Genomic DNA, 23,380 nt, shown 5'->3' on the forward strand with positions numbered 1-23,380 from the left:
ACCTTTTCCTAATGTCCAGTCTGGACTTCCCCTGGCACAGCTCCACTCCATCTCCCCATGCCTGGTGCCCAGAGGGAGGAACCAGCACCTCTGCTCTGCTGTCCCCTGGGAGGAAGGTGCAGAACTGGCACGAGGCCATCCCCACCTTGGCACAGGGACAAAAACAAAGAAACGGGGCAAAGCTGGACACCAGACCAACACAGCTTAAAGCCACCAGGACCTTGGGGCGTGAAGGTCAGTGAGAAGGAAGCAGGGGGCAGGGAGGGAGGCTGGGGGGTACCTGCAGGTTCTCAATGCAGAACTGGTGGCCGTACATGTCGATGGCCGACAGGAAGATGGACTCCACCTGGTTGTGACGCAGCTCGTAGGAGGGCAGGTGGGAAGCAATGAGAACCTGGGGAAACACGGGGGACGTCAGAGAAAGGAGCCATGCGGGGCCATCAGCAGGGGGCTGGCAGCTCCAGCAGCCTGCTCCATCCCTGAAGAGGCAGCCAGGCCCTCCCGTGCTCGGCGGGTGATGCCGCACACCCTCTCCCCTCCCCGGCCTCATTTGTGTGTCTGCTCCGTTCGTGTTATTGGCGATTCCCCGGGGAGAAAGGGAACGGCTTCAATCAAGTTCCATCAGTGCATGTGATTTAGCAGGGCAGAGCTGCCAGTCCTGGGGATTGCCTGCCCAGCTGTTAATTGGGAAGCAGAGCTGGTGGGGATCAGCTGTGGGGATGCCCACGCCGGAGCCACGCTCTGCTCCTGGCCAGGGGAGGGAACAGCCACCACTGCCAGGTATTAAATGCCCAACGTGAAGGATGCAGAGGTAGGAAATGGAAGCAGCTTGCAGGGAAAATGAAGTGGAAGAGCAACACAAGGACTGCGGCAGCATCCCCAGTTGCTGTGGGGAGGTTCAATAGCGGAACAGCTCAAGGACACAAGCACAATCCTGGAGGAAACAGAAGGTCACTGAGCAGCTTCAAACACCGTGTTCATTTTCAATAGCCAAGCTCTGAAATAAAAGGAGAGACCCCCGAAGTGTGAGCTTTCCTGCTTTAGGCTGGAGATGGGGACTGTGCAGCGAGAGGAGTGATCAGACTCGGGTCAGCGCTATCAGGAAACCTCTCGCCCCTTCCTGGCAACAGAGGGAGGGTTAAATGAACTGCCGAAGAGGAAGCTCACAACAATATCTGGGTGCCTATGTGACATTCAAATCAGTTCTGTAGCAGACTCTCAGAATTTACAGTATCCAGAGTTCTTCCACTTATTTCCAGGTTAGAACAAAATTGACAAAGCGCAGCTCAAGGATGGAAGAAGCCCTGCAAAAGGCCAGCATAATTCTTTGTGGTAATTCCTTAGCAGCTGCAAAGAACAGCTGGTTCTTGTGCAAATGGCTCTCCCTGTTCTCTGCACATGTGGATCCACAACTGTAAGGCAGCTGAGGAACCAGGAGAGTCCATCCATGTCGTTCCTGCACAATCCAGGCAGCCTGTGCTGGTCAGGTTTGCAGATGACAAAACCAAAAACCACAGTGGCCACACATTTCCACTTCCTCCATCGCACAAGCCATGGGCTACTCACAATTAACTCCTGTGTGAGCCAGACAAAACTTCTTGGAGGAGCAGGGACAAAGGAACGCACGTTAAATTTAAATATTACAGTGATTGGGAACGCACCGCAGTCATCGCCCGTCACCACGGTTAATCACTGTTAATTAGCTTCACTGCCAAAGTGCTGCTCACAGGAACCTACTCTCCCCATTTGCACAGTGATCACAATAAACATCAGGAGCTCTGGGTTTCCCAGGGGGCTGAGCTGCAGGCAGGAGCAGCCTGTGCAGAGCCGGGCAGGGACCCCTCACCTGCCGCGCTCGCAGGGCCACCTTGGCGTTGGTCGTCTTGCTGAGCTGGGTCAGCTCTGTCAGGATATTGATCAGCTCATCTGTCAAGGTGGGGTCACGGCCACAGAGCTGGTCCTGGGGACAGAGAGAACAAGAAATGCTTGGAGCAGAGGGAAAACATCACGTGTGCTCCCCCAAAGGAGTCTGAACCTGGAACGCGAGCACACGCTCAGGGCTGGACCACACCGTCCCCAGCAGTCCTGACCTGAATTATCCTGGAATTCTGTGCTGACAAGGACACAAATAGTCAGCATTCAACAGTTTTACACACATAAAGAAAAGGTGAAAGAAGGGACAGGCACCGTCTCCCACTCTCCTATTTGTAGCACATGTTATGGCACCCAAACACATGAGAAATGCTGACTTCTCAGAGAGACCCAGAAAACCTTTTCCCATTATCCAGTTTCAGGTTTGTACCAGAAGTTTCTCCTTCTGGTACAGAAGTTTGCAACAATGCAAAATTCAGAGAGCTCAAACTGTAGCCAGACACCTTGTGGAACATGTAGGGGTCAGCAAACCTTCTCCCTGAAGGGTGACCAGAGCTACACTGCCAGAGAACCTCCTGACACCCACCTAAAAAAACACCTCAAACCTCAGAAGTCCCCACTACTCCACAGCCACAAACCACCCAAGCTTTGTGCAGCTTCAGCCAACTCCAGATAAAAGATCTGTCATTCTTCTGACAAGGCTAAGCAAAGCTAACTAAACCCATGAATAATGTACTGTATTTCCTGCCACAGCACTGGACTGACTCCATAATATTTCTTCTAACCAGAGAATCCTGGATCTGAGGAAATCCACAAGCTTACCTTACTGCCTAAACTGGCCGGATAGAACAACAAAACTGAAGAGCATAAAATTCCAGTGTTAATGCTGTTCCAAAACTCTTGTGAATTCATCCATTCAAAAGAATGCCAACAGTAAAGACTTTCTTCCAAAAATAGTATCAATTCCCATGAATAATCCCACATTCTTCAACACTTCTTGTGAGCTTCTTCCCTCCCACCCTGAAGCTGGAAACCCTCTAGGAGCCTCTAACGTGATTCTTCCACACAGCACTTAACAGCTTGTTTTGATAAATTAATCATAGGAGGGAAATGTGAGATGAAACAGGGATTTGCCACGAGAAAGAGCTGGTGCCTAAAAGTTTAAAGAGATCCTAAACACCTACAGACCAGAATAGGCCACTTGAAGATCCAAGAAATAGAAAAGGATAAGGGGAAACCTCTGTGCAGCAGGTAGGATTGACAAATCTGCCAGGGGAAAATAAATTAAAAACCAAAGCCAAATAATACAGAAGTCCCACAGAGTGAATAACTCCACAACAGCTCGTAGTCCACGAGATTCCAAGGCTCAACAGCTCTTCCCTCACACTGCTCTTGATCCCCTTCTCTCCAGCCCCACTCAGGCCCGATGGCACCTCTAGGAATGACCACACAGATCTCCCAGGGGGACAGCCCATACTCAAACCACTGAGAAAACATCTGAGCTCCTAACTCTGATCAGACTGCTGTCCCCTCCTGGCCGGTCCTGGGCCACCAAACACGAGTGTGACTGCTCCCAAAGGAAGCTCTGTGCACTTATCCACTCCAGGACGCTGTGGGGACAGTGAGAAATTCAAGAACTGCTGGATTTGAAACACAAACTCCTGGGTGTTGTTATGTTGCTGCTCCAGGGAACAGAAATCCGACAGGACACGGGACCCTGCCGTGCCACCAGCCACTCCATCCTGCTCAGGCCAGGGCGTGCGTAAGTTAAGCACAGAAAAGGAACACACCACAACAAATCACACCGTATTTCAACAGATGTATGAAGGATGAAGCAGTTCCCACCCTGCCTTCAGTGCCTGCTGGCTAAAAAAGGTGAGTGATGGCAGCACAACACCATTACTAACGGCATCCTCGGAGCCCCCGGTTAATGATGGATTCCTGGGATCCATCAATAACAGCCACACAGGCAGCGAGGCTGCCCTGACCCCACCCCACACAAACAGCTTGACCCCACAAAACACCACAGCTGTCACCGTGGTCACACCACAGCTGTCACCGTGGTCACACCCAGAGTGCCACAGCACGTGAAGAGCCACGAGCTGGAAGGGGAGGAGTGATGGTCTTTTGGTTCATGGAGTGCCTGGAAGTTCAGGGACACCCAGCTGTGCCAGGGATGACCACGGGGTCCCTCCTGAGCTCCTGCTCCCACTGCAGAGAAATCCCTGTGCTCCCGTGAGGTGGCACCATGGCCCTGGGTAACCAGGAGTGGCTCTTCCACCAAGGTCTCCCTGGTGCTTCAGGCTCTGGCACCCTGGGATGTTGGCATTTACTTGAGTAGAACTAACTGGTGGGAAGAATGACCCAACAGCAAGGGACAAGGGAGGCTCTCTGAGGCTCTCTGAGGTCTCCTCACCCAGCCAACACCAAGAGGCAGCGAGGCACAGCCCGCACGAGGTGACAAACCAGACTGAAAGTTCCAGTCCTGTTTCAGCAAGGAATGATCAGGATGACAACAACAACCTAAAGCCAGGCACTGGCTCTGCCTGCACTGATTGGCAAAGGCAGCAGCAAAGCCTCAGCCCAGCTCCCTGACAAGGGCTAACGCCTCGCCGGCACCCCCGTGTAATTACACACTTGAGTGACTGGACTCTGAAGAAAATTGAAGGCCTGAGCTGTGAACAGCTGCCATTTTCTCTCTCCATCACGCCAGCGTGATTACTTGAGAAATGAACAGCCCCGGCTCAAAGCTACTCCAGAATCCTCAGAGGAAATATGGCTCCGTGTTCAAATAATGAGATTCTTAAGGCAAGCGTTACTTACAATCACACCACACACCAAAAAGGGAAAGGGGGGAAAAGAAAGGGGAAAAAAGGGGGGGGAAAAAAAGGGGGAAAAAGGAGAGCCAGGAAGAAAGAACGCCAGGATCCGTACATCTTACAAATGAGAATTTAAGAAACCCAGCTTCGGTCTCGGAAAATTATGACTTTTTTTGCTTTGGAGAGTTATTTCGTGGATGGCTACTTTGGATGTATTTTTGGCAGTAACAGACCACATTATGGTTGTAAAATATAAGACAAAAGAGAGGAAGAGAGAAAGAGAGAGAGAAAGAGAGAGAGAAAGAGAGAGAGAAAGAGAGAGAGAGAAAGAGAGAGAGAAAGAGAGAGAGAAAGAGAGAGAGAAAGAGAGAGAGAAAGAGAGAGAGAGAAAGAGAGAGAGAGAAAGAGAGAGAGAAAGAGGAGAGAGAAAGAGAGAGAGAAAGAGAGAGAGAAAGAGAGAGAGAAAGAGAGAGAGAAAGAGAGAGAGAAAGAGAGAGAGAAAAAAGTAAAGAAAGAGAGAGAGAAAGAGAGAGAGAAAAAAGTAAAGAAAGAGAAAAAAAGTGAGAGGGAGATAGAGAGAAAGCAGCAGACACTTACGATGAGCATTGTAACCAGCAGGTTCTTCTTGGTGACCTGGGCGTGGGAGAAGATGTAGTTCAGCACCGCGTTCATGTCACTCTTGTTCTCCTCACGAAGGGTGAAGACACACTTGTCATAGTGACCTGCAGGCAGAAATGCACATTTCTTTTCCAGTCCTAACACCTCTGTGGCAAGGATTGCAAGTTAGTAGATGTGGCTTTATTTTTCTACATGTTTTTTGAGGATCTCCTTGGCTTGAAGCCGACAAGGAAGATGGAGAGAGACTATTTACAAGGGATGGAGTGACAGGACAAGGGGGATATCTTCACACTGACAGGGAGCAGGGTTAGGAAAAAATTCCTGCCTGTGAGGGTGCTGAGGCCCTGGCACAGGGTGCCCAGAGCAGCTGTGGCTGCCCCTGGATCCCTGGAAGTGTCCAAAGCCGGGCTGGACAGGGCTTGGAGCACCCTGGGATTGTGGAAGTTGTCCCTGCCCATGGCAGGGGTGGAATGAGATGTGCTTTAAAGCCCCTTCCAACCCAGACCATTCTGTGATTCTCTATGGTCCACACAATCAATTTGGGAAGGAATCATTCCCACCATCACCTACTGCAAACTTTAATTCTAACATCCCACTCTTAATAAACAGCTCCAACACCAAATGCCTCCTTTGTGAGCAATACTGAGAGAGGAACAGGGAGCTCAGACTTTCATTCAAATGACAAGCAAAATGAAATAACAGCAAAAAGCCTTGCACCATCCTCTGCTGCCAGCAAATTGAAGTGGAAATGAATCTGCAGTACCATTAGGCCGGGGCAGGTAATGGAGCAGGACAAAAGAAGAGTGGAATCTGAACTACCTGTAAGAGCCGGAGCCTCGGAATTGGCCAGGGCTTCATTGCCATCTTGTGCCTGGATACAGCAGTGCAAGGCATTGGTTTCACCTCTCAGCTTCAGCTGAGCTTTGGGGACAGAATCTCCTCTACAAAACCCAGGATCTGACTGCAGACCCTTAAAAACAAGCCGGTGCACCTCACCCTCAGCACAAAGTGAGAGCAAACCTTCTCCAGAGGGCCCACATGGACTTTCCAGGACCAAACACGACTCTTCAAGAAATCAAATCCTGGATGTGCCCAGGAACTCACCGTGCTGGAACTGAGTCTCCACCTTGAGGTACTGCCGGAGCAGATCCATCACCACGGCCTTCATGTGGCCCCGAATGCCACTGCGGTACCTGCAGAGGCACCGAAGCCAGCACTGAGCGAGGCTGAGCGCACACACAGCCCCTGCCGTGCCTGCTGGGGGTGGCTCCTGCTCTGCAGGACAGCCCTGGGCAGGCTCACCTCTGCACGAGCTGCACGATGCTCTGGGTGTTCATGAAGAAAACCTCGCGCTCCGACTTGCGGTTCAGGGTGGCCGCGTGGCTGTCCAGGATGTTGGCAATCTGAAAGGGAAAAGCACGTGGAAAAAAAGCACAGGGAAAAGCCCTCGATGGGCTGGACAACCTGCAGAGACACACCAGAGCCCCAGCAGACTCTAGCAAAGGGAGTTCCAGACTTGCCAGTGATACAGTGCATTGATTTTTGTATCATACCATGGAGAAATCAGCTTCCAGCATCTCCTCACCCTGCCAGGCCTCCCTTGGCTGCAATCATTCTATTCTGAGCACTACAAATTGCACTGCAGCACATGTACCATGCCAAAAGCAAATAAATGCCCACAGGGCCACTGATAAGACTGAAGTGCTCCCACCAGTGTTCCTGGTTAAAGCCATACTGAGCAGGGAACCCTTCAGCACAGGTAAAGAGACAAGCCTTGAAGTGACACAGGGAAGTATCTTCTACCATCAGCACACCATGTTCAAACACATCTTTCAGCTTCAGTTAACCTCCACGTCATTCAAAGGAACTTTTTCTCTCTCTCTGCCCCAACACAAACCAATTTTTATCCCTCCATGAAGGGTGGATGGTCACCTGTTGGCTGGGAAACTGGCAGAGGACAGAGGTGATGTTGCTGGCATACTGGGCCATCTCCTTCTTGATGGACTTCTCTACATTGGGTGGTATCCGCCCAGAGACACTGGTCATGATGTCCTGAAGCTCCAGCAGGGGCAAAGATGGATCCCTCAGGGTCTTCATTAATCGCTCAACCCAGCCCTTCACCTGGAGAGAGACAAGGCAGTGTGAAGGCAAGAATGGAGAAGGGAATAAACAACAGGAAGAGGAAGAAGAGAGGGGCGATGTCCAACATCCCATCTCATGGGTGCTGCCCTGTGGCAGAAAAACTGCCCAACCCTTCCCTGAGCTGCAAGAACGTTGTGTTTTGGCTCTGGAAGAAGAGCCCCCCAGTACCTTGCTGCTGAAGAAGGGCTCTGGCAGGCAGTACCCATTCATCACGTTGACCAGGTTGTCCAGCACGTAGTGGAAGATGCGGTGGAGCTTCTCGCCCCCGCAGCGCTGTGCTCTGGATCTGGGGCAGGGTACCCGTGTGCAGCTCAGCCTGCAACAAGGAACAGCCTCACTGAGCCTCCTGTGGGGCACCAGCCTTGGGGAGCAGCCAGTCACCCTCAGCTGGAGCCCCTTGCAAGGATTCCCACAGTGGGAAAAGCACTTGGTTGAGAGAGACATCCCCACAAGAGTACTGAGGTAAGCAGAGGGCAGGAATGGCAGATAAGTTTGGGATGAATCAGAGAGAGAGAGAGAGAGAAATCTCAGTCCCAGTCCTCATCTGAGACAAATAAACGGTGAAGTGACAATTCCAGTATGATGCACAAATGGGAAATTGGTTCACTGGACCATCTTGTACACTCTCAACATCACTCCCTCATTAAAACTCCACGAAATCTGTGCCTTCTGCAACTCCTCACCTGCTGAACCCTGCTGGGATCATCCAGCTGCAGCTTGGCAATCACACAGCCTGGATCCAGGACTGCCCCTGGGCGTTTGACATAGTGGATGCAGCCTGATTCTCCTGCTGTTATTGTCATCACCATTTTCATCACCTGTAGCAAAGAAAACAGGTTACACACTCAGCTCCATGTGCCCCAAAATGGTTCTAGTTTGGGGAGCCAGCAGGCAGTGTCCCACCACAGACAGACCTGCATGAGCACCTCTGGCATTCAGGTGTTCCCAAAACTTACAGATGCTGGGAACAAAACCCAGACACTGAAGTGAATGGGAGAACAAAATAATTGGCCACAAAATAGTGCAGCAGGAACTTCAGGAGTGTCACTGCTCACACTGCCTGAACCAACAGGAGACTCAGGAAGGCCCCTCACTGAGCACAATGAAGAAAGCAGACAATTTTCTGCTGCATTCCAAAGGCTCCTCTCAAAGGCTACAGCCACATCTTCACTTGAAGCAGAAGGAACCAGGATCACTTTCTAGAGCTCTCAGACAGCTCTTCCCAGACAGAAATGCTTCCTTACATCAAGAGCTGCTGCCTTTGGAGCAGAAGGGCTGGGTATGGGGGAGCCAGTTTGGTTTTACCCTTGCTCTGCTCTACACCACTGGGAGCCACAGGGATTGTGTGGGTGGTGCCTTCTTAGCATGCCCTGTTGCAGTGCAAAAGCACTTACATAAAATAGCTGGATCTCTCTCTTGATGTTTTTCTCCTACACATTGTCCCCAACTGGTTTAATTGCCCCTCTGTCATCACACACCTTCCCCTCCCTCAAATCTGTTTTGAGCCACACACTCCTACACAACCCCTCATCGTGCTTTCCTCATCGTGATGCAGAAACTGCTCGTCCTCCTCCTCCTCCTCCTCGGTAAGAGTTAAGTAACTTCCTAGGGAGAAGGGAGGAGTGACACTTACTTAACTTCTGGGATCGACCTGATAAATGATCAGCTACCCAGGATGAAGTTTGTTAATTCATCCTGGCATATAACTCTGAGTCTGTGTCAGTAGTACAAGGAGAAGGCCTTCTTCACCACAGCTGGGAATGGATCCCACCTTCCCTTGGAATCTCAGGAAGGTGATAATCACAGGATTTTTGAGAAATGTTACTTATCACTTGGTGTACAGTCATTAACACTCAAATTTCTGCTGTTACATTTCTTCCCCACCCCATCGCTCCCGCTGATGATTCCCGCTGTAGTTCAGGTTCAAATCTGTCAGTGAAATACTGTGAATGATCCCTCCCGCTCAACTCCCAGTCCCAAAGCATCCAACATCCCTCCCCCTAAGCTTTTTAGCTTTTTCCTGGGCAGCCAAACCAGTTCTCTGAGACTTTTACCTCAATTTCTGCAAAGCACTGGCCTGCAAACACGTGTCCCCCATCCTCCACCACATACTGGATCAGCTTCCCAGCGGATGGCGAGCGGAGGATGGAGGGATCATTCTCCTTCTCAAACACACAGGTCTTGTTCCCAATGGTGATGCGATACCTGGGGAAGAACAGGACAGATCAGGGCAACAGAATTCCTTGGGGAAGGCATGGGAAAGGGAAAATCCAGTCTCCCTTTCCCTATTCTACTTCGAAACAAAACTACAGGAAAACGCCTCAACCAACTGAGAGGTGGGGATTCAAACCTAGGAAGTTAGCCAAATTCTTTGTCCTCCTAAGCAGATCCATTACTTTTCCCAGAAGATAACACAGCAGAGGGGGCGGAGTTCACATTCCAGACCTGGGGATGCCCTTTACTGCCCTTACTGCTATGATCCTTGCAGGGAATTTTGAGGGGATGCACTGAAACAGTACAACTTGTCTTTATTTCTAAAGCAGCCACAGAATTACAAGAATTTTAAAGATTTTCTTGTTCTGGTTTTTTGGTTTTTATAATCCCAAAAATCACTTTTAAGGACCAAGCAGAGGAATATGGACTCCACATGGTGCACAGCCAGATCCTTTTAACAGTAGCCAAGATCTGTTCTGTCTCAAAACTCACCCACAGCACACCTAGAAAACTCTTCCTAGGAGAGAATTCCACTCCCAGCTGATCTTTTGGGAAGCATGAAGTTACAAATACACCTCGTTTTGGCTGTGTAAATGCTAAACCTGGAGCTGTACAGGTTGCTACCTGTCCACTTCTTCTTTCATGTAGGTGGTGTAGCTGCTGCCATCGTAGGAGAGGAGCAGCCCCCCGTCACTCAGGCGATGCACGTCGACTTCCACACAGGAGCTGTTCATGATCACCACGTAGGAATTGGGAGACTGCCTGGTCACCTGCCAATCCACAAGAATGGGAATTATCCAGGGAATTGAACACAGCATTGAGTGCCTTGGCTGCCATAACACAGAGTTTTCCAAGTGCTGCAATAGTGGGAGTTAATGAAGAGGAACAGAGGTGTTCGATGTCGTGTAAAAAAAATTTGGGTCACAAAGGCAGGCAAGCAAAGCTGACCAGAGGGATGGAGCACCTCTCCTGTGAGGAAAGGCTGAGGGAATTGGGATTGTTCAGCCTGGAGAAGAGAAATTCTGGGGAGGTTTAAATGTGGCCTTCCAGTGCCTGAAGGGATCCCACAAGAAAAACAGAGAGAGACTTTTTACAAGAACCAACCCAAACCAGTCTGGGATTCTGTGACACAGCAGTCAAGAGATGCCAGAACTAGTGCTGTCCATGAATGTTGATTTAATCCTCTCACACTTCTGCACTGATGGCTGAGGTTTGATTGTGCAATCACAGACCATTCTCCCACCCTCACCTACTTACAAGGCACAGTTGTACTTCCACTGCATAATCGAGGAGATAATTTGGGGGGAAAAATGAGAGACTGTCCCACAGGGAAAGCAACAAACTGGAGAAAGGGATCCTATCCCAGCCTCTGCCCCAGAGCTGCTATTTGAAGCTGGGTAAATCCTTTAAAGAACACTCCAGCTGCTGCTCAGTGCCTCTATTCCTCATCAAAGATAAACCCAGGGAGGTGCAGAACTCTCACCACTGCAAAAAACAGCCTATGGTCTTGTCATTAAAAACTTCACCACCACAGATTTGCCCAAGGAAGCTAATGAAGATTGCACAGGCAACCTTAAGTCTAATATTTCCTAACTTTCATTATGTTTGGTTTTGCAACATGGGGTTCTTGCATGCAGCAAAAAAGCAACACCAAAGGGAAAAATTGCTGCAAATTCTGCCACCTTGGTGTGTCAAAACCCCAGCAGAGTAGACCTACATATTCAGAAAAATCAGCTGGAAGTTTTGCTCAACCTGTAGTAGTCTTTGCCTGTAACAAAGCAAATTTCACCCTGCTCAGAGCAAGAGGCTGAAATGTTTACAGGGACATTGCAATGGATCGATGCAAGCCGTGCTACCGCAAACGAGGCCGTGCTGATTTCTTCACCCACTAAAGCAGAGAAAATCAACCCTGCTCAGACAGAATTCCCTGTACGCATCTGTGCAAAGATGAGGCCAGAGCAGCACTCGTGGCCACGTCCAGCCCAGGGGCAGGAGGGTGGGTCCCACTCTGTACCTTCAGCACGTACTTCCGTCCCTCGTAGATGAGCTCCACGTCCACCGTGTTGAGCAGAGTGTGAGCTGGGAGGACTTGGCCCCTGGAAAGAGAAGGACAAAACAAAACTGATCTTCCACAAGCCACTAAATGACTACCAGGGGTCCAATGAGCTTCAGAGATGCATGCAAGGCTTTAGGAAACACTAGCAGAGAGGTGGGAGTAGGTTTTTATAAGAGTCTCTTCTTAGGAGAGACACTAATCCATTTGACCAAGTCGAACAAAGTCCCTCCGGCCACACAGGCCAGCTTTGCTCTCCTTTTCATTCACTCCTGGGTGATTTGAGACTCCCTAATGCTGCCCTAGCAGCACACAGAGCAAGAACTCTGTGTTTCTGAGCCATTTCCTGGAGCTCCTGCGAGAAACCAAAGCAATCCCTGCGGACAGCAGGGGATATTCAGAGGAGATGCAGATACCTGCCAGTTTTCTCAGCAGATAAAGAGCTCCCTGGGGCCAGGGAACAGTCAGCAGATAACAGCCCCTGAGCATTCCTGGACTGAACTGAACAGAGCTTGTACACCAGGAGTAATTACTAGAGAGCAGCTTGCCCTTTTACCTTTCCAGGGAGTGCAGGAAGTTGGAGACGCTGTTTCGGAAGCTCACGTCAGCCACGTGCAGAGCCCCACAAACCACCCCCAGCATGGTGTCAGGCCTCTCAGCCTAAAAAAGGGGACAGACACAGTCACACTTCCTCCAGCTTCAGCCCAATCTGAACACCCAGCTAGAAGAATCAGCAGTCTCAGCTCTGTTTTTGGTTCGTGGCCAAGACACTTTAAAATCAACTCAGTGTGGCAGCCATGTGAACTCTACACAGAAGCCATTATTGCTGTAACTCCTTAAAACTACATTTTCTTCTGCCTGGATCAAATCTCGAGGTTCCAACAACATTTCCACTGTCATCTCTCCCAGATTCCAAGCATAACACTGGTCTCAATGCTTTTCTGGACAACTTTAAGACCAACTTCCCCCAACAGGGACGACCTAGGATTTTGATATATATATAAAAGAAGCAATGCCACTGAAAATGTTTATTCATTAAGTGAACACTGACCACTCCTACACCCTTTTGCAGCAGCAGGCACCACCCCTGCCCATTCCCATGTGTGTCCTGCAAGGGGAAGCAGCTGCACCTGCACTTTCTCGGCGATGAGCCGGTCCAGCCAGCCCGTGTCGATGCGGTTCTGCTGGAAGCTCTCTGTCTCCAGCAGCTTGATCAAGTACTCCACAGTGGTCCTGAAGTCCCCTCGGATGGACAGCTCCTTCAGAGCCACCACCATGTTTCTGAAAGGGGAAAGATGCCCTGTTATCTATCCCATCCTAATGGCAGCATGCAAGCTGACAGCTCTAATCCAGAAAAGCACCTGAAGGTCAGAGCAGAAGAGCACAGGCACTGGATGGAGCAGGATCCTGAAGGAATGTTTGGGAATGGGAGAGTATTGATTTCCCTGCTGCTGGTGTGAAGAGCAGCTCAGTGGGATCAGGAGCTCCCCCTGCTATCGTCACCCAGGGCCATACCAGGTGTCAGGGGCATTCAACAGACAGACAGACAGACAGATGTGGTGTCCACCCCACTCAGAGTGGAACTGGGAAAGGCCCTGGATGAAAAACGTGGATGACAGGTCAGACAGGTCTGCCTTAGGACCAGGTGCTTTAAAATCCCACACCACAGAGGACACTCCATGGTTCACAAACCATCCTGAAGCATTGGTCAGTCAGGTTAGCAATGTTTTTCCTGTTAGGAGCCTTCACCTGGATGCTTTAAAGAGGGACTTTCACCCTGTGAAAGTCACAGGGTCACAGCCCAGCAGCAGGCATGCAAGGCAGGGATGAAAGAGAAAGGAAGAAAAATAAAGAAAATTTAGCAAAAAGTGTAGAAATGTAGGTGCAACACAGCGGAATTGCAAAGCAAGACAGGATGAGAAGCCTGACCACGAAATGGAAAACAAGACAAACACAGGGAAATTTCTCTTGAAACTCCTAGAAATAAGGAGCCTTGTTTTCCCGTAGCACTTTGGATCAAAGAGGACAAAGCCAAGCAATTCCCAAGGCCCTCCCACATTCCTGACTTACGAGATGGCTTCTTCACGGTTCTCTCCCCAGGAGAAGCAGTGACCAAACTGGGAATCAGCAAATTCATGGAGCCCCCCTGCAGCAGCCACACTGAAATAGCCCCAGACATTCTTATTGCTGCGGAAATTCAGCTCCTGAACTGTGCCAGAACTGGGCTTAAACCCCTGCAAAGACAGACAGACATTGCTCTACGCCCTAAAGAAAAGGTGAATAATCCAGAATTAGGGTTCTGGGAACACCTCTTTGTGCTTCCATGTGGTATAACAAGTTCAGGCTGTGTCTAACCAGGGTCTAAGTGAGGTAAGGGAAGAGTCTTTTAAATTTGCTGCCAAAATTTGCAGCAGCAGCAGGGACTGGCCCTGTAAAGCCCAGAGTGAGCACCAAGCACAGAAACGGACGCCTCACCTCATCAGGATTCTCACTGGTGATCCGGGCAGCGATGACGTGGCCACGGGGGCTGGGGACGTGGGCTGAGTTCTCAAAATCAATGGTTGTGTCCCCCCAGGGAGAAACTCCATACATCACCCTGATATCCTTGATCCTGTGCAGGGGGATCCCCATGGCAATCTAAGGAGAGAAAAAACAATAATAATAATTAATAATAATAATAATAATAATAATAAACCCCACTGCTAAGTTTCTCTCCTCACAGAGCCAAACATTCACACTTCCCAGGACAAGTCAGCTCAGTGTAATATCCACCTTAAGCCCTCCAGCCAGTATTTTCCACTGACTGATTAAAAGGCTCCAGGGAAAGCTGACAGTGCCAGGTCAGCTGAGGATGGGCACGCATTAGGCCTTTTAAAAATATACTGAGGTCCCAATGAGACAGAAGGGCCCTAATTAGTCATAGGAAACTGTGGAATTTTGCAATTATAAACTCTGGGGAGGGTAACCTGCAGAACCAGCTGCTGGCTGCATCCTTATGGAGCAAAATCCCATTTTCCCTGTTCATTAGCTGGGTTTTTTTTACAGATACACTTCAAAAAAGAAGTAGAAAATCATACAGAGCCTTACTGAGATGTGAGGGGACTGTGGCATCCACCCACTGCTGGAAAGTTGGGGGCCAGGAGTTTGGGGGGACACACAAGGGACTGACAAGCCACAGCATATCAACAACCGCTCTTCAGGATCTCTGAGGGATCCCCTGGTGGCTTTGAGGAGCTTCAAACAACGGCTGAACTTGCCGAAAGGTGAGGAATTCCATTTTCTGTGCTCACCTGGAGCTGTGCTGCTGGCAGGTTGACATCTGCCACCATCTCAGTGCAGGGATGCTCCACCTGCAGGCGTGGGTTCAGCTCCAGGAAGTAGAAGCTGCCGTCCTGGCTGTACAGGTACTCCACAGTGCCTGCACTCACGTACCCCACCATTTTGGCCAGCTTCACCGCGCACTGGGACATGGAAAACAAGAACACTGCATTGCCAGCTACCCGTGCTCTCTCTGCTCATCCACCACAGCCACGTCAGACTTTTGCTGGCATCCTGAAACACCCCAAAACTTGTAACAGGCCCAAGACCTGCCCAGAGAAAAGCCTGTGGCACAGGACTTTTGATTTCCAATTTATTTCATCTACAATTCGCAGAAGGCAGAGTTTGACGCAAATATTTGCAACGCTCAACATTAGGCAATTCCTGCAACTCCTGAGACTTGCTTTTAATATGGTAACACACATTTAAAACACACTTCCCTCCCCTTTTTTGGGGGGCATTTATCTTCGAAAGGAGCTGTTGGTGAGATTTAGAAATGCAAGTGGCTGCCCACACCAACCAGGTGGAGACACACAGCCCTCTACTGCTCCTTTAAAACACCCAACAACGCTAAACTCCGGGGGACGTGAAACAAAAATACAAAGCCCTGCCTGTTTCTGGAGGCTGGCCGGGGCAGGGGAAGCTGCAGAGCCCCTCTCACCTGCTCCATGTGCTCAAACACTGTCGAGGTTGCAATGGAGGCTGGAGCCTCCTCGATGATCTTCTGGTGCCGGCGCTGCACGGAGCAGTCACGGCCGAAGAGGGAGATGGCATTGCCGTACTGGTCTGCCAGGATCTGCACCTCCAGGTGCCTGGACTGCTTGGCCAGCCTCATCACAAAGATGGGAGAGCCTGGGACTTCAGTCTGAACCTACAGCAGGGACAGAGCGAACAGGCAGAGCATCTCGAGTGAGAGGCGCCTTCAGGGCTGAGGCCTCGCAGCCAGCCAGCCCTGAACGCTCAGAGCAAGGCAGCACAGAGCAGAGGGAGCACTCACCTGTCTGAACAGATTGGGGAAGTCATCTGCATTGTTCACCTTCCTGATTCCTTTTCCTCCTCCTCCTTCGGAAGCCTTGATCATGACAGGGTAGCCAACCTCCTCAGCAGCCTGGCAAGATGGGAACAACAGGGTAAGTACAAAAAGGCAGCAGAATCCAGTGAAAAGATCATTATTTCTCTTTTGATTCACATCCAAGCTGCCATATTGGAGTATTTAGCAAGCAATGGCATAGAAACCAAATATCTCGTTGGTGAGAGTGCCTGTAGCTGGAAAAATCAGCAGGGATTTTGTGATTACAGAGAACTCTGACCTCTCCAAGTGACCACAAAAACTTTTGTCAGTGTTTCAATGCCATTAAATCTACAAATTCACAGAAAAGTTTTTGTATAATACAGAAACTCATTTAAAAAGCACGGCACACGGCACACCCACTCCTCACAAAGGAAAACTCCAAGTCCTGCATTGTGCCAGGAATATTTCTCATTCTAAAACTCCTCCTCAAGGAGAAACTCCAAAGACGAAGTGAAGTGTGTGGTTGTGTGTTTTTACTAAAAACAAAAACTAGATGACAGCTCTTAATGCAACACAACCTTGGTCCCATACTTTGCCCCTCCCTGCTGATCCTCACCCAGCTGCGCAGGCCGGGGCCAAAGCTTTGTGAATGATCACTCCCCAGTCTCCAAGAGGCAGCTCTGGGGCTGCAGTTTGTGCTGCCATGAGGAGGAAGCTCCAGCCCAGCTCGCTGCGAGCCCTCGGAGCCCCCAGACCCACCCGCAGTCCGTCGTCGGCGTCCCTCACGTAGCCCTTCTCGTAGAGCTCCTGAGGAACGCTCAGGATGCGCTTCTGGAGGTCGTTCTCCTGCCAGTCCACTCGAAGGCCTGGAACACAAACACCACCCTCTGAGCTCCTCGTGCTGCCAGAGGCCACTGTAGGACACAAGTGACACTCACAGCTGCCTGAGGAACCAGGCTGGCAGCCCTCAGAAAAGGGAGTGTGCAGAATGTAAACAGACATTCCTGATTTCTGGGGAGCAAGTATTTTTATCCAATCCATTATATCCTCCTCCATTTATCTGTGAGAAGCAGGCTGTTATTTACAGTGCCTTGGAACTGCAGAGGAACTTCCATGGCAGCAGAGCATGGGTTCCAAAACTACACAGAATCACGGGGTGGTTTGGGTTGGAAGGGACTTCAAAGATCATCGTGTTCCAACCCCCTGCCATGGGCAGGGACACCTTCCACCAGACCAGGTGTCTCCAAGCCCTGGGTGTACCAGGTGAGCCTGTGAGCACCAGCTGCACTCCAGGAAACAACCTCTTCCATGTTTCCTCACTCCTCCTCCCAGTCCCTCCTCCCTGTCCTCCTCTGCACGCTGCCAGCTTCTCCCACCATCTCCAGGCTCATTCCATCCCTGGTGTCATTGCTTCCAAGGCACCTCACTGGTGTGGTGGGCCAACAGCACGAATGGGAAACCCTGAACAGATGGAGCACCTCCTGGAACACACTTGTGAGCACGCAGCTTCTTAAAAAGTAGGCATGCTGAAGGAAAAAAAGATCAGGATGATCTTGGTAAACACAAGACAATTTCCTTCTTACCACTGCCACTCCAAGGAAGTGTTGGAATGCCAGCAGTCTGGGCCACGATGGAAGAAGCAATTTTATCTCCCAAGGCCCACATGGCTTGGCTGGGAGGACCTGCAGAGAGCAAAGACAATGCATGAGAGAGACACAAGGGGTATCAGACATTAGGGCAAGGTCCAGAATTTAGGGAGAAACTCCAATCTTACCCTAAAACTGAACCCTCTTTAAAATGAGAACAGGGACAATCTGGTTAATCAGGAATCTTTCCTGATTTTTTTATCTCAACATTAAAGGCTATGTTGGAAAACTTTCCCTTTTTTCCACACAAGACCTGCTGTAAAGAACAGATCATCCACCTGGCACTGCAGACCATTCCCCGTGGCTCTCTCTTGGGTTTTCTATCTCCCCAAACCTCCCCACCTTCCAACAAGGACTAGGTATCAGACCAGCAGTCCATCTCCTCACCCATGAAAGCAATCCCGTTTTTGTGGAGAAGTTCTGGCAGTTTGGGGTTCTCAGATGCATGGCCCCAGCCAGCCCACACAGCCTGCAGGAGAAAAGAAACAATTTGCTCTTTGTTTGAATAGAGCAAGCGAGCAAGCCGAAACAGACACATGCAAACACTCCAAGCCTTTCTTTTCCTCATGGAAAACAGCCTGAGAACACCCAGGAGCCTCTGAGCTACAGGGCGTGCTGAATTTAGAGGATGGCTTGCACCTTGAAGACAAGTGCAAGCAGGCTGAGGAGGAGCTGGGTGTAGGGAAGCGCAAGGCTGCAGGGAACCTCCCTCTCCTGCAGGTATTCACCCTGGGACAGCCACTGCCCTGGCACATGGGCTGCCTCTGGGTGCTCATTTGGTTTGGAATTCCAGTTTCTTTGTCCTGCCTTGCTCCCCAGGCACAGCTCCTTCCTGAAGGACACAAGATTGCTCGGTGCCTGTGACACTTCTCACCTGCACCGGGATCCTCTTGGCAATGTCCAGGATGAGCTCCACGTTTGCATAGTTGTTGTTGTTGGGTCCTCCTGGGACGGGCACGTAGTGATCTGCCATTTTAATGTACTCTGCAAACACAGGGGTTCCATTTGGGCTGCAAATCTAACAGTAGGACTCGCTCTAAAGTTCTCCTTTGCCCCAGGCTGAGCCCTCCCAGCTCCCTCAGCTGCTCCTCACAGGGCTGACTCCAGGAAGCGCTGACCTGCTCCAGAACACCCCAGTACTGACACACCACAGAATCACAGAATGATGAGGTTGGAAGAGACCTCCAACATCATCCAGTCCAACCCATGCCCTAACACCTCAACTCGACTGTAGCACCAAGTGCCATGTCCAGCCTTTTTTTAAACACATCCAGGGATGGTGATTCCACCACCCCCTGGGAAGACAATTCCAGTACTTTATTATTCTTTCAGTGAAGAATTTTTTCCTGATATCCAACCTGTACCTTCCCTGACGTAGCTGGAGGCTGTGTCCTCTTGTTCTGTCAGTGCTGCCCGGTGGAAGAGACCGACCCCACCTGTCTACAGCCTCCCTTCAGGGAGTTGTGGAGAGCAATGAGGGCACCTCTGAGCCTCCTCTTCTCCAGGCTGAACAACCCCAGCTCCTCCAAACGTTCATCACAGGACTTGTGTTCCCAGCCCCTCTCCAGCCTCGTTGCCTCCTGTGGATGCACTCAGGCATCTCAACGTCCTTCCCAAACTGAGGGGCCAGAGCTGGACACAGCGAATGACCAGGAGGTCATTCCCCTCCCTGCATCCCCAGGGCTGTGCAAGGAGAAGGCTGTGACCCTTCCCCAGCTCACCTGCATTGGCTTTCAGGTCCTCAGGGGTGACCATGACCACGAACCTGATGGCCCTCTCGTTCCTGAACATCTCGTAGGACCAGCGCCGGATGGACCTCATGCACTTCACTGCTGCAATGCCATTGTTTGCTATCAGGACCTGGGTGCATTAGAAGCTGGGATGAAATAGAGTCTATATAGCACAAAACCATTAACAATCATGAAAGAATATTTCCCCCCCCCAACCCCTGCAGATTCTTTGCCCAGTTTGGGGCTGTGCAGTTTTTTTAGCCATCATCCAGCTCATGGCCCATCTGTCAGTTCAGAGAGCAGCTCTTGTTTCACCATAAAATTTTAATGTGTTATGCCTTGGTTGGATTAAAGAGCAGGAGGACTCAAATCAAATCATCAAGCATTTTTAAATACATTTCTTAGTGTTTTTCCAGTTTACTTTTGCTTTTTCTGTCCATAAATCCTTCTGTATCAGCAGAAGTGCTCTGGCTCACTCACATCTTTTTTCTTATTACTTTAAGCTAAAATAATCAGATGTTTGTTTATCACACAGAAAAAGGAAACACAATGATTCCAGACAGAAGCAGGACTTCCAAGCTCAGAAATATTAGTAATTTGATACCTGCAACGTACAGCCTTAGAGAGAGACAAGTCAGAGCTGCAGAGAGGAGCTGTAATATGCTAAAACAGGTCAGGGAGGTACCTTTTCAATAACTTTATTGCCTCCAAAACGGGTAACAAACTCTGCTGGAGAGGCCACGGTGAAATCTCGCTGCACATCCACCTTCTTCCTGTCCCGGCCTTGCTTGACAAGGTGCAAACCAGACATGCTGGGCCTGACGAGATGGGGGAGACAGAGACAACCTGTCAGGGCAGCTGGACACCAGCAAAACAAAGTGTGTGAATAATGGGAGAGTTCTCTTTGACCACACTCCCCAGACAGACAAGAATCTCTCCTTGCCTCCAGACCCTCGTGGCCTGGTGCTCAGTTTTACAGGGATGTCTCCTTTTAAACTACTTTTCAGTTATTTCCAAAAGTTTCAGGTGATCTGGAAAAATTCCAGCTATGCCAAAACATAAATAGGTAAAATGATGTCTGCTGTGTGTGGCTGCCCAACACAGAACAACAATGCTCCACCAAACTGCTTTCAATCCATCTAGAGAAGCTGGAAACAACAGTGATTTCTGGCTTTGGCAAAACAAGCTGCAAAGATCAGGTTCTGTAAGGAAATCATCTTGGGAAGCACAGCAAATTTATCTCCAGGTGCAAATGAGAGCCCCACACTGGCTATGGAAATCATTTTCCAAGAGTTCTCCACTATCCAGTTGTTAATATCTTCCTCAAAAGCTCTGAGAGCCAGAGGACAAATTAATCATGTTACTCCTACTACAAACACAGAAAGCCAATTTTGTGCCTGCCAAGACCAACCCCGTGCCCTGCCCCAGCTCTTCTGTGTGGGAATGGCACAGCCACTTCCCCTCCTTCTGCTTCAGCTTCCACAGCAACAACACTGGGATATATCACCCTTTGGCTTTGATTTGCCAGAGTTTACAAAGCTGAGTCTGTGAGAGGAAATTCCAGGGGAAAGCACAGAGCTGCTCCTCACACCCAGTGCCTGCCATGGAGCAGCACGACTGGAAATTAGGGAATTAATGAGACAGTTTTTATTTCACAGGCACTGAAGCTTCCCCTCTCTGCTCAGCCCACAGTTCACTTGTTTTTGCTGTAGTTACTGTGCTTCCCCTAGGAGTTTCCCTCCCCAGGAGCACAGGGAAGCCCTTCCTTCCCCTGGCACTGGCAGCACCACAGACCCCTTCTGCAGGAAGGAAGATCGGGAAGCTCAGCTCAGAGCTTTGGAAAGCCCCAGGAGCACCAAGGGGTCGGTGCTGGTCGCTGGCAGCTCTGTGCCCAGGAGCTCTGGATGGAACCTCTGCCCTAATCAGCTGCTGAAGGGCTGCTCCATTGAGCAACTCCACTGGGAATGGCATGGGATGCAGAGAGAGCTGCTGGGGGAGGGCACGAAGGGAAAACCAACACCAGGAGAAGCCAAGGCACAGATTTCCTTTTGCCATCACAGCCACCAAGGCCAGGGAGCCCCAGAGCTGCTCCTGGAGGTTCCCTGCCCCAGGGCAGGGCTGGAGCATCCCTGCTGGAATGAGCTGCTGCTCCAGGGGCCTGGCCACAGCCCGACAGGGAACACGGGGATTCCCCCTGACGTTCCCTCAGAAACACCTTATGGCCATGAAGAGTCCCCCACATGGAACACAGTCCCTCCTCAGCACTTCACCAGGAGCACAGTGACACCACAGACCAATGCTGTCCCTCCCAGTGACACTCTGGGACACGGGAATGGCTGTGCCAGGTCACAACAACTCCATCCAGGTGAGTATCTTATCTCAGAGAAGAGCTGACAGCCAGAGAAAGGCAAAGAACAAGCTCTGTGTGCACAGGTTCATCCCCTCCTACTTTCCCTTCTTCCACTCAGCTGCACTTCCAGACATTGTCACCAAACTTAGATCTGTCCCTAAAAGTTCTCACACTCCTGCGAACTCAGCCTGGGAATACAAGGACAGGAGCCAACAGGCAAGAAAGAGAGCAAAGGTGTAGTTAAGGTTGAATTTCTGCTAACTTTGTGCATTTAGGGGATCAGAGTCTTCCTGGCCAGGAAGGGGCACAGTCCAATGAGTCAGAGAGGTTTATGCATTACAGGTTTACTGAGAGCAGTCTCAACAAAAAAGAGAAGAGATAAAAATGCCAAGGTGAGAATTTGTGAACGTGTTTGAATAGGAACTGTCCCACCAAGAAATTACCACACACAAAGATACTGCTACGGGCAAAACATCAATAGAGCCTGAGGTTCATCATCCAGGATGCAACAAACATTGGGACATAAACAACTACAGTCTGATTTGTGAGCATGCCAAGAACATCAAGTTTATTTATCAATAATCACAGGCTGCACATTGCAATCAAAACAGAAGAGTTGGGGTTTTTTTTTGCAGGATAAGATGAGGTAGAAGCTGGACAGGAAGGAAGAAAGCACGAATCTCTAAACAGAATAAATGCTGAGTTAGTGACTGCCATCCCTATTTATCACCTGCTCGCAACTGCCATGTTTTGTGAGGGAGGAGTTTTCAAAATGCTTTTCTACCCTTCAGGGCTCACAGAGGGTAGAAGTTGTGCAGAACCTCCAACTTGAAGAACCCTGACCCCCCAGCTGAGCTGCACCCTGGCACCTTTGTCACAGGCTGCATGCACGGAGAGCCCAGGAGGATAAAATGAACACCAAAAGCTCAGAGAGCATCTCCAGCACAGAGCCTGAGACAGGCAGATCTGTGATTCTTACCTCTGCAGCATGTGGTACCTCATCTCCTGACTCTGCTCTGCAGAATCCTCCATGCCGTGTGAGGGCAGGAATGACCGGATTTCGGGAATGACCGGATTTCGAGCTTGCTCTCGGCTCCCCTCTGCAGCTCTCAGTCCTGCCAGCTCAAGCAGACGCTGCCCTGAGCCTCCCGCGGCTTCTCCTCCACGCAGGGCACATCCCGGACTGCTCCGAATCCCATAACCTTTGTCCCCGGCTCCCCCCACGGCCGTGCCACCCCCGTGGTGGTGACGCAGCAGAGGGGACCAGCCTCCCTGTCGTCACTGGAGCAGCTGATCGGCGGAGGGACAGCAGCAGCCACAGGTTACGTAAGGAGCCCGAACGCGGCTGCTCCGAGCCACGGGGCGAGCTCCCACGCTGGGGGCACGCTGGCAACGGGCAGCACAGCCCGCCACGTCCTCCAGCAGCATCCACGGGGATGCGGCGCCCACGGGGATGCGGCGCCCAACCCACGGGAGATGCGGCACCCGACCCACGGGGGATGCGGCGCCCAACCCACGGGGGATGCGGCGCCCAACCCACGGGGGATGCGGCGCCCGACCCACGGGGGATGCGGCACCCGACCCACGGGGGATGCGGCACCCGACC

At 50.6% G+C, this 23,380-nt stretch overlaps 1 protein-coding gene across 1 annotated transcript in view; it reads right to left on the minus strand.

The window, feature by feature from the left end:
- ACACA (acetyl-CoA carboxylase alpha) overlaps positions 1–23,380 on the minus strand; it is a 193,408-nt gene that overhangs the window by 65,329 nt on the left and 104,699 nt on the right. The window contains 25 exon segments of the mRNA XM_068210707.1: positions 281–394; positions 1,847–1,960; positions 5,289–5,413; positions 6,414–6,502; positions 6,612–6,712; positions 7,242–7,430; positions 7,620–7,715; positions 7,717–7,767; positions 8,135–8,269; positions 9,506–9,656; positions 10,290–10,435; positions 11,680–11,761; positions 12,275–12,378; positions 12,849–12,999; positions 13,789–13,952; positions 14,194–14,355; positions 15,009–15,179; positions 15,698–15,907; positions 16,034–16,144; positions 16,808–16,914; positions 17,632–17,730; positions 18,082–18,163; positions 18,569–18,678; positions 19,416–19,554; positions 20,110–20,242. Of these exon segments, the coding sequence (XP_068066808.1) occupies positions 281–394; positions 1,847–1,960; positions 5,289–5,413; positions 6,414–6,502; positions 6,612–6,712; positions 7,242–7,430; positions 7,620–7,715; positions 7,717–7,767; positions 8,135–8,269; positions 9,506–9,656; positions 10,290–10,435; positions 11,680–11,761; positions 12,275–12,378; positions 12,849–12,999; positions 13,789–13,952; positions 14,194–14,355; positions 15,009–15,179; positions 15,698–15,907; positions 16,034–16,144; positions 16,808–16,914; positions 17,632–17,730; positions 18,082–18,163; positions 18,569–18,678; positions 19,416–19,554; positions 20,110–20,242 (3,136 nt within the window).

This window comes from Anomalospiza imberbis, chromosome 20 (genome assembly GCF_031753505.1).
Source record: "Anomalospiza imberbis isolate Cuckoo-Finch-1a 21T00152 chromosome 20, ASM3175350v1, whole genome shotgun sequence".
Lineage (NCBI taxonomy): Eukaryota > Metazoa > Chordata > Aves > Passeriformes > Viduidae > Anomalospiza > Anomalospiza imberbis.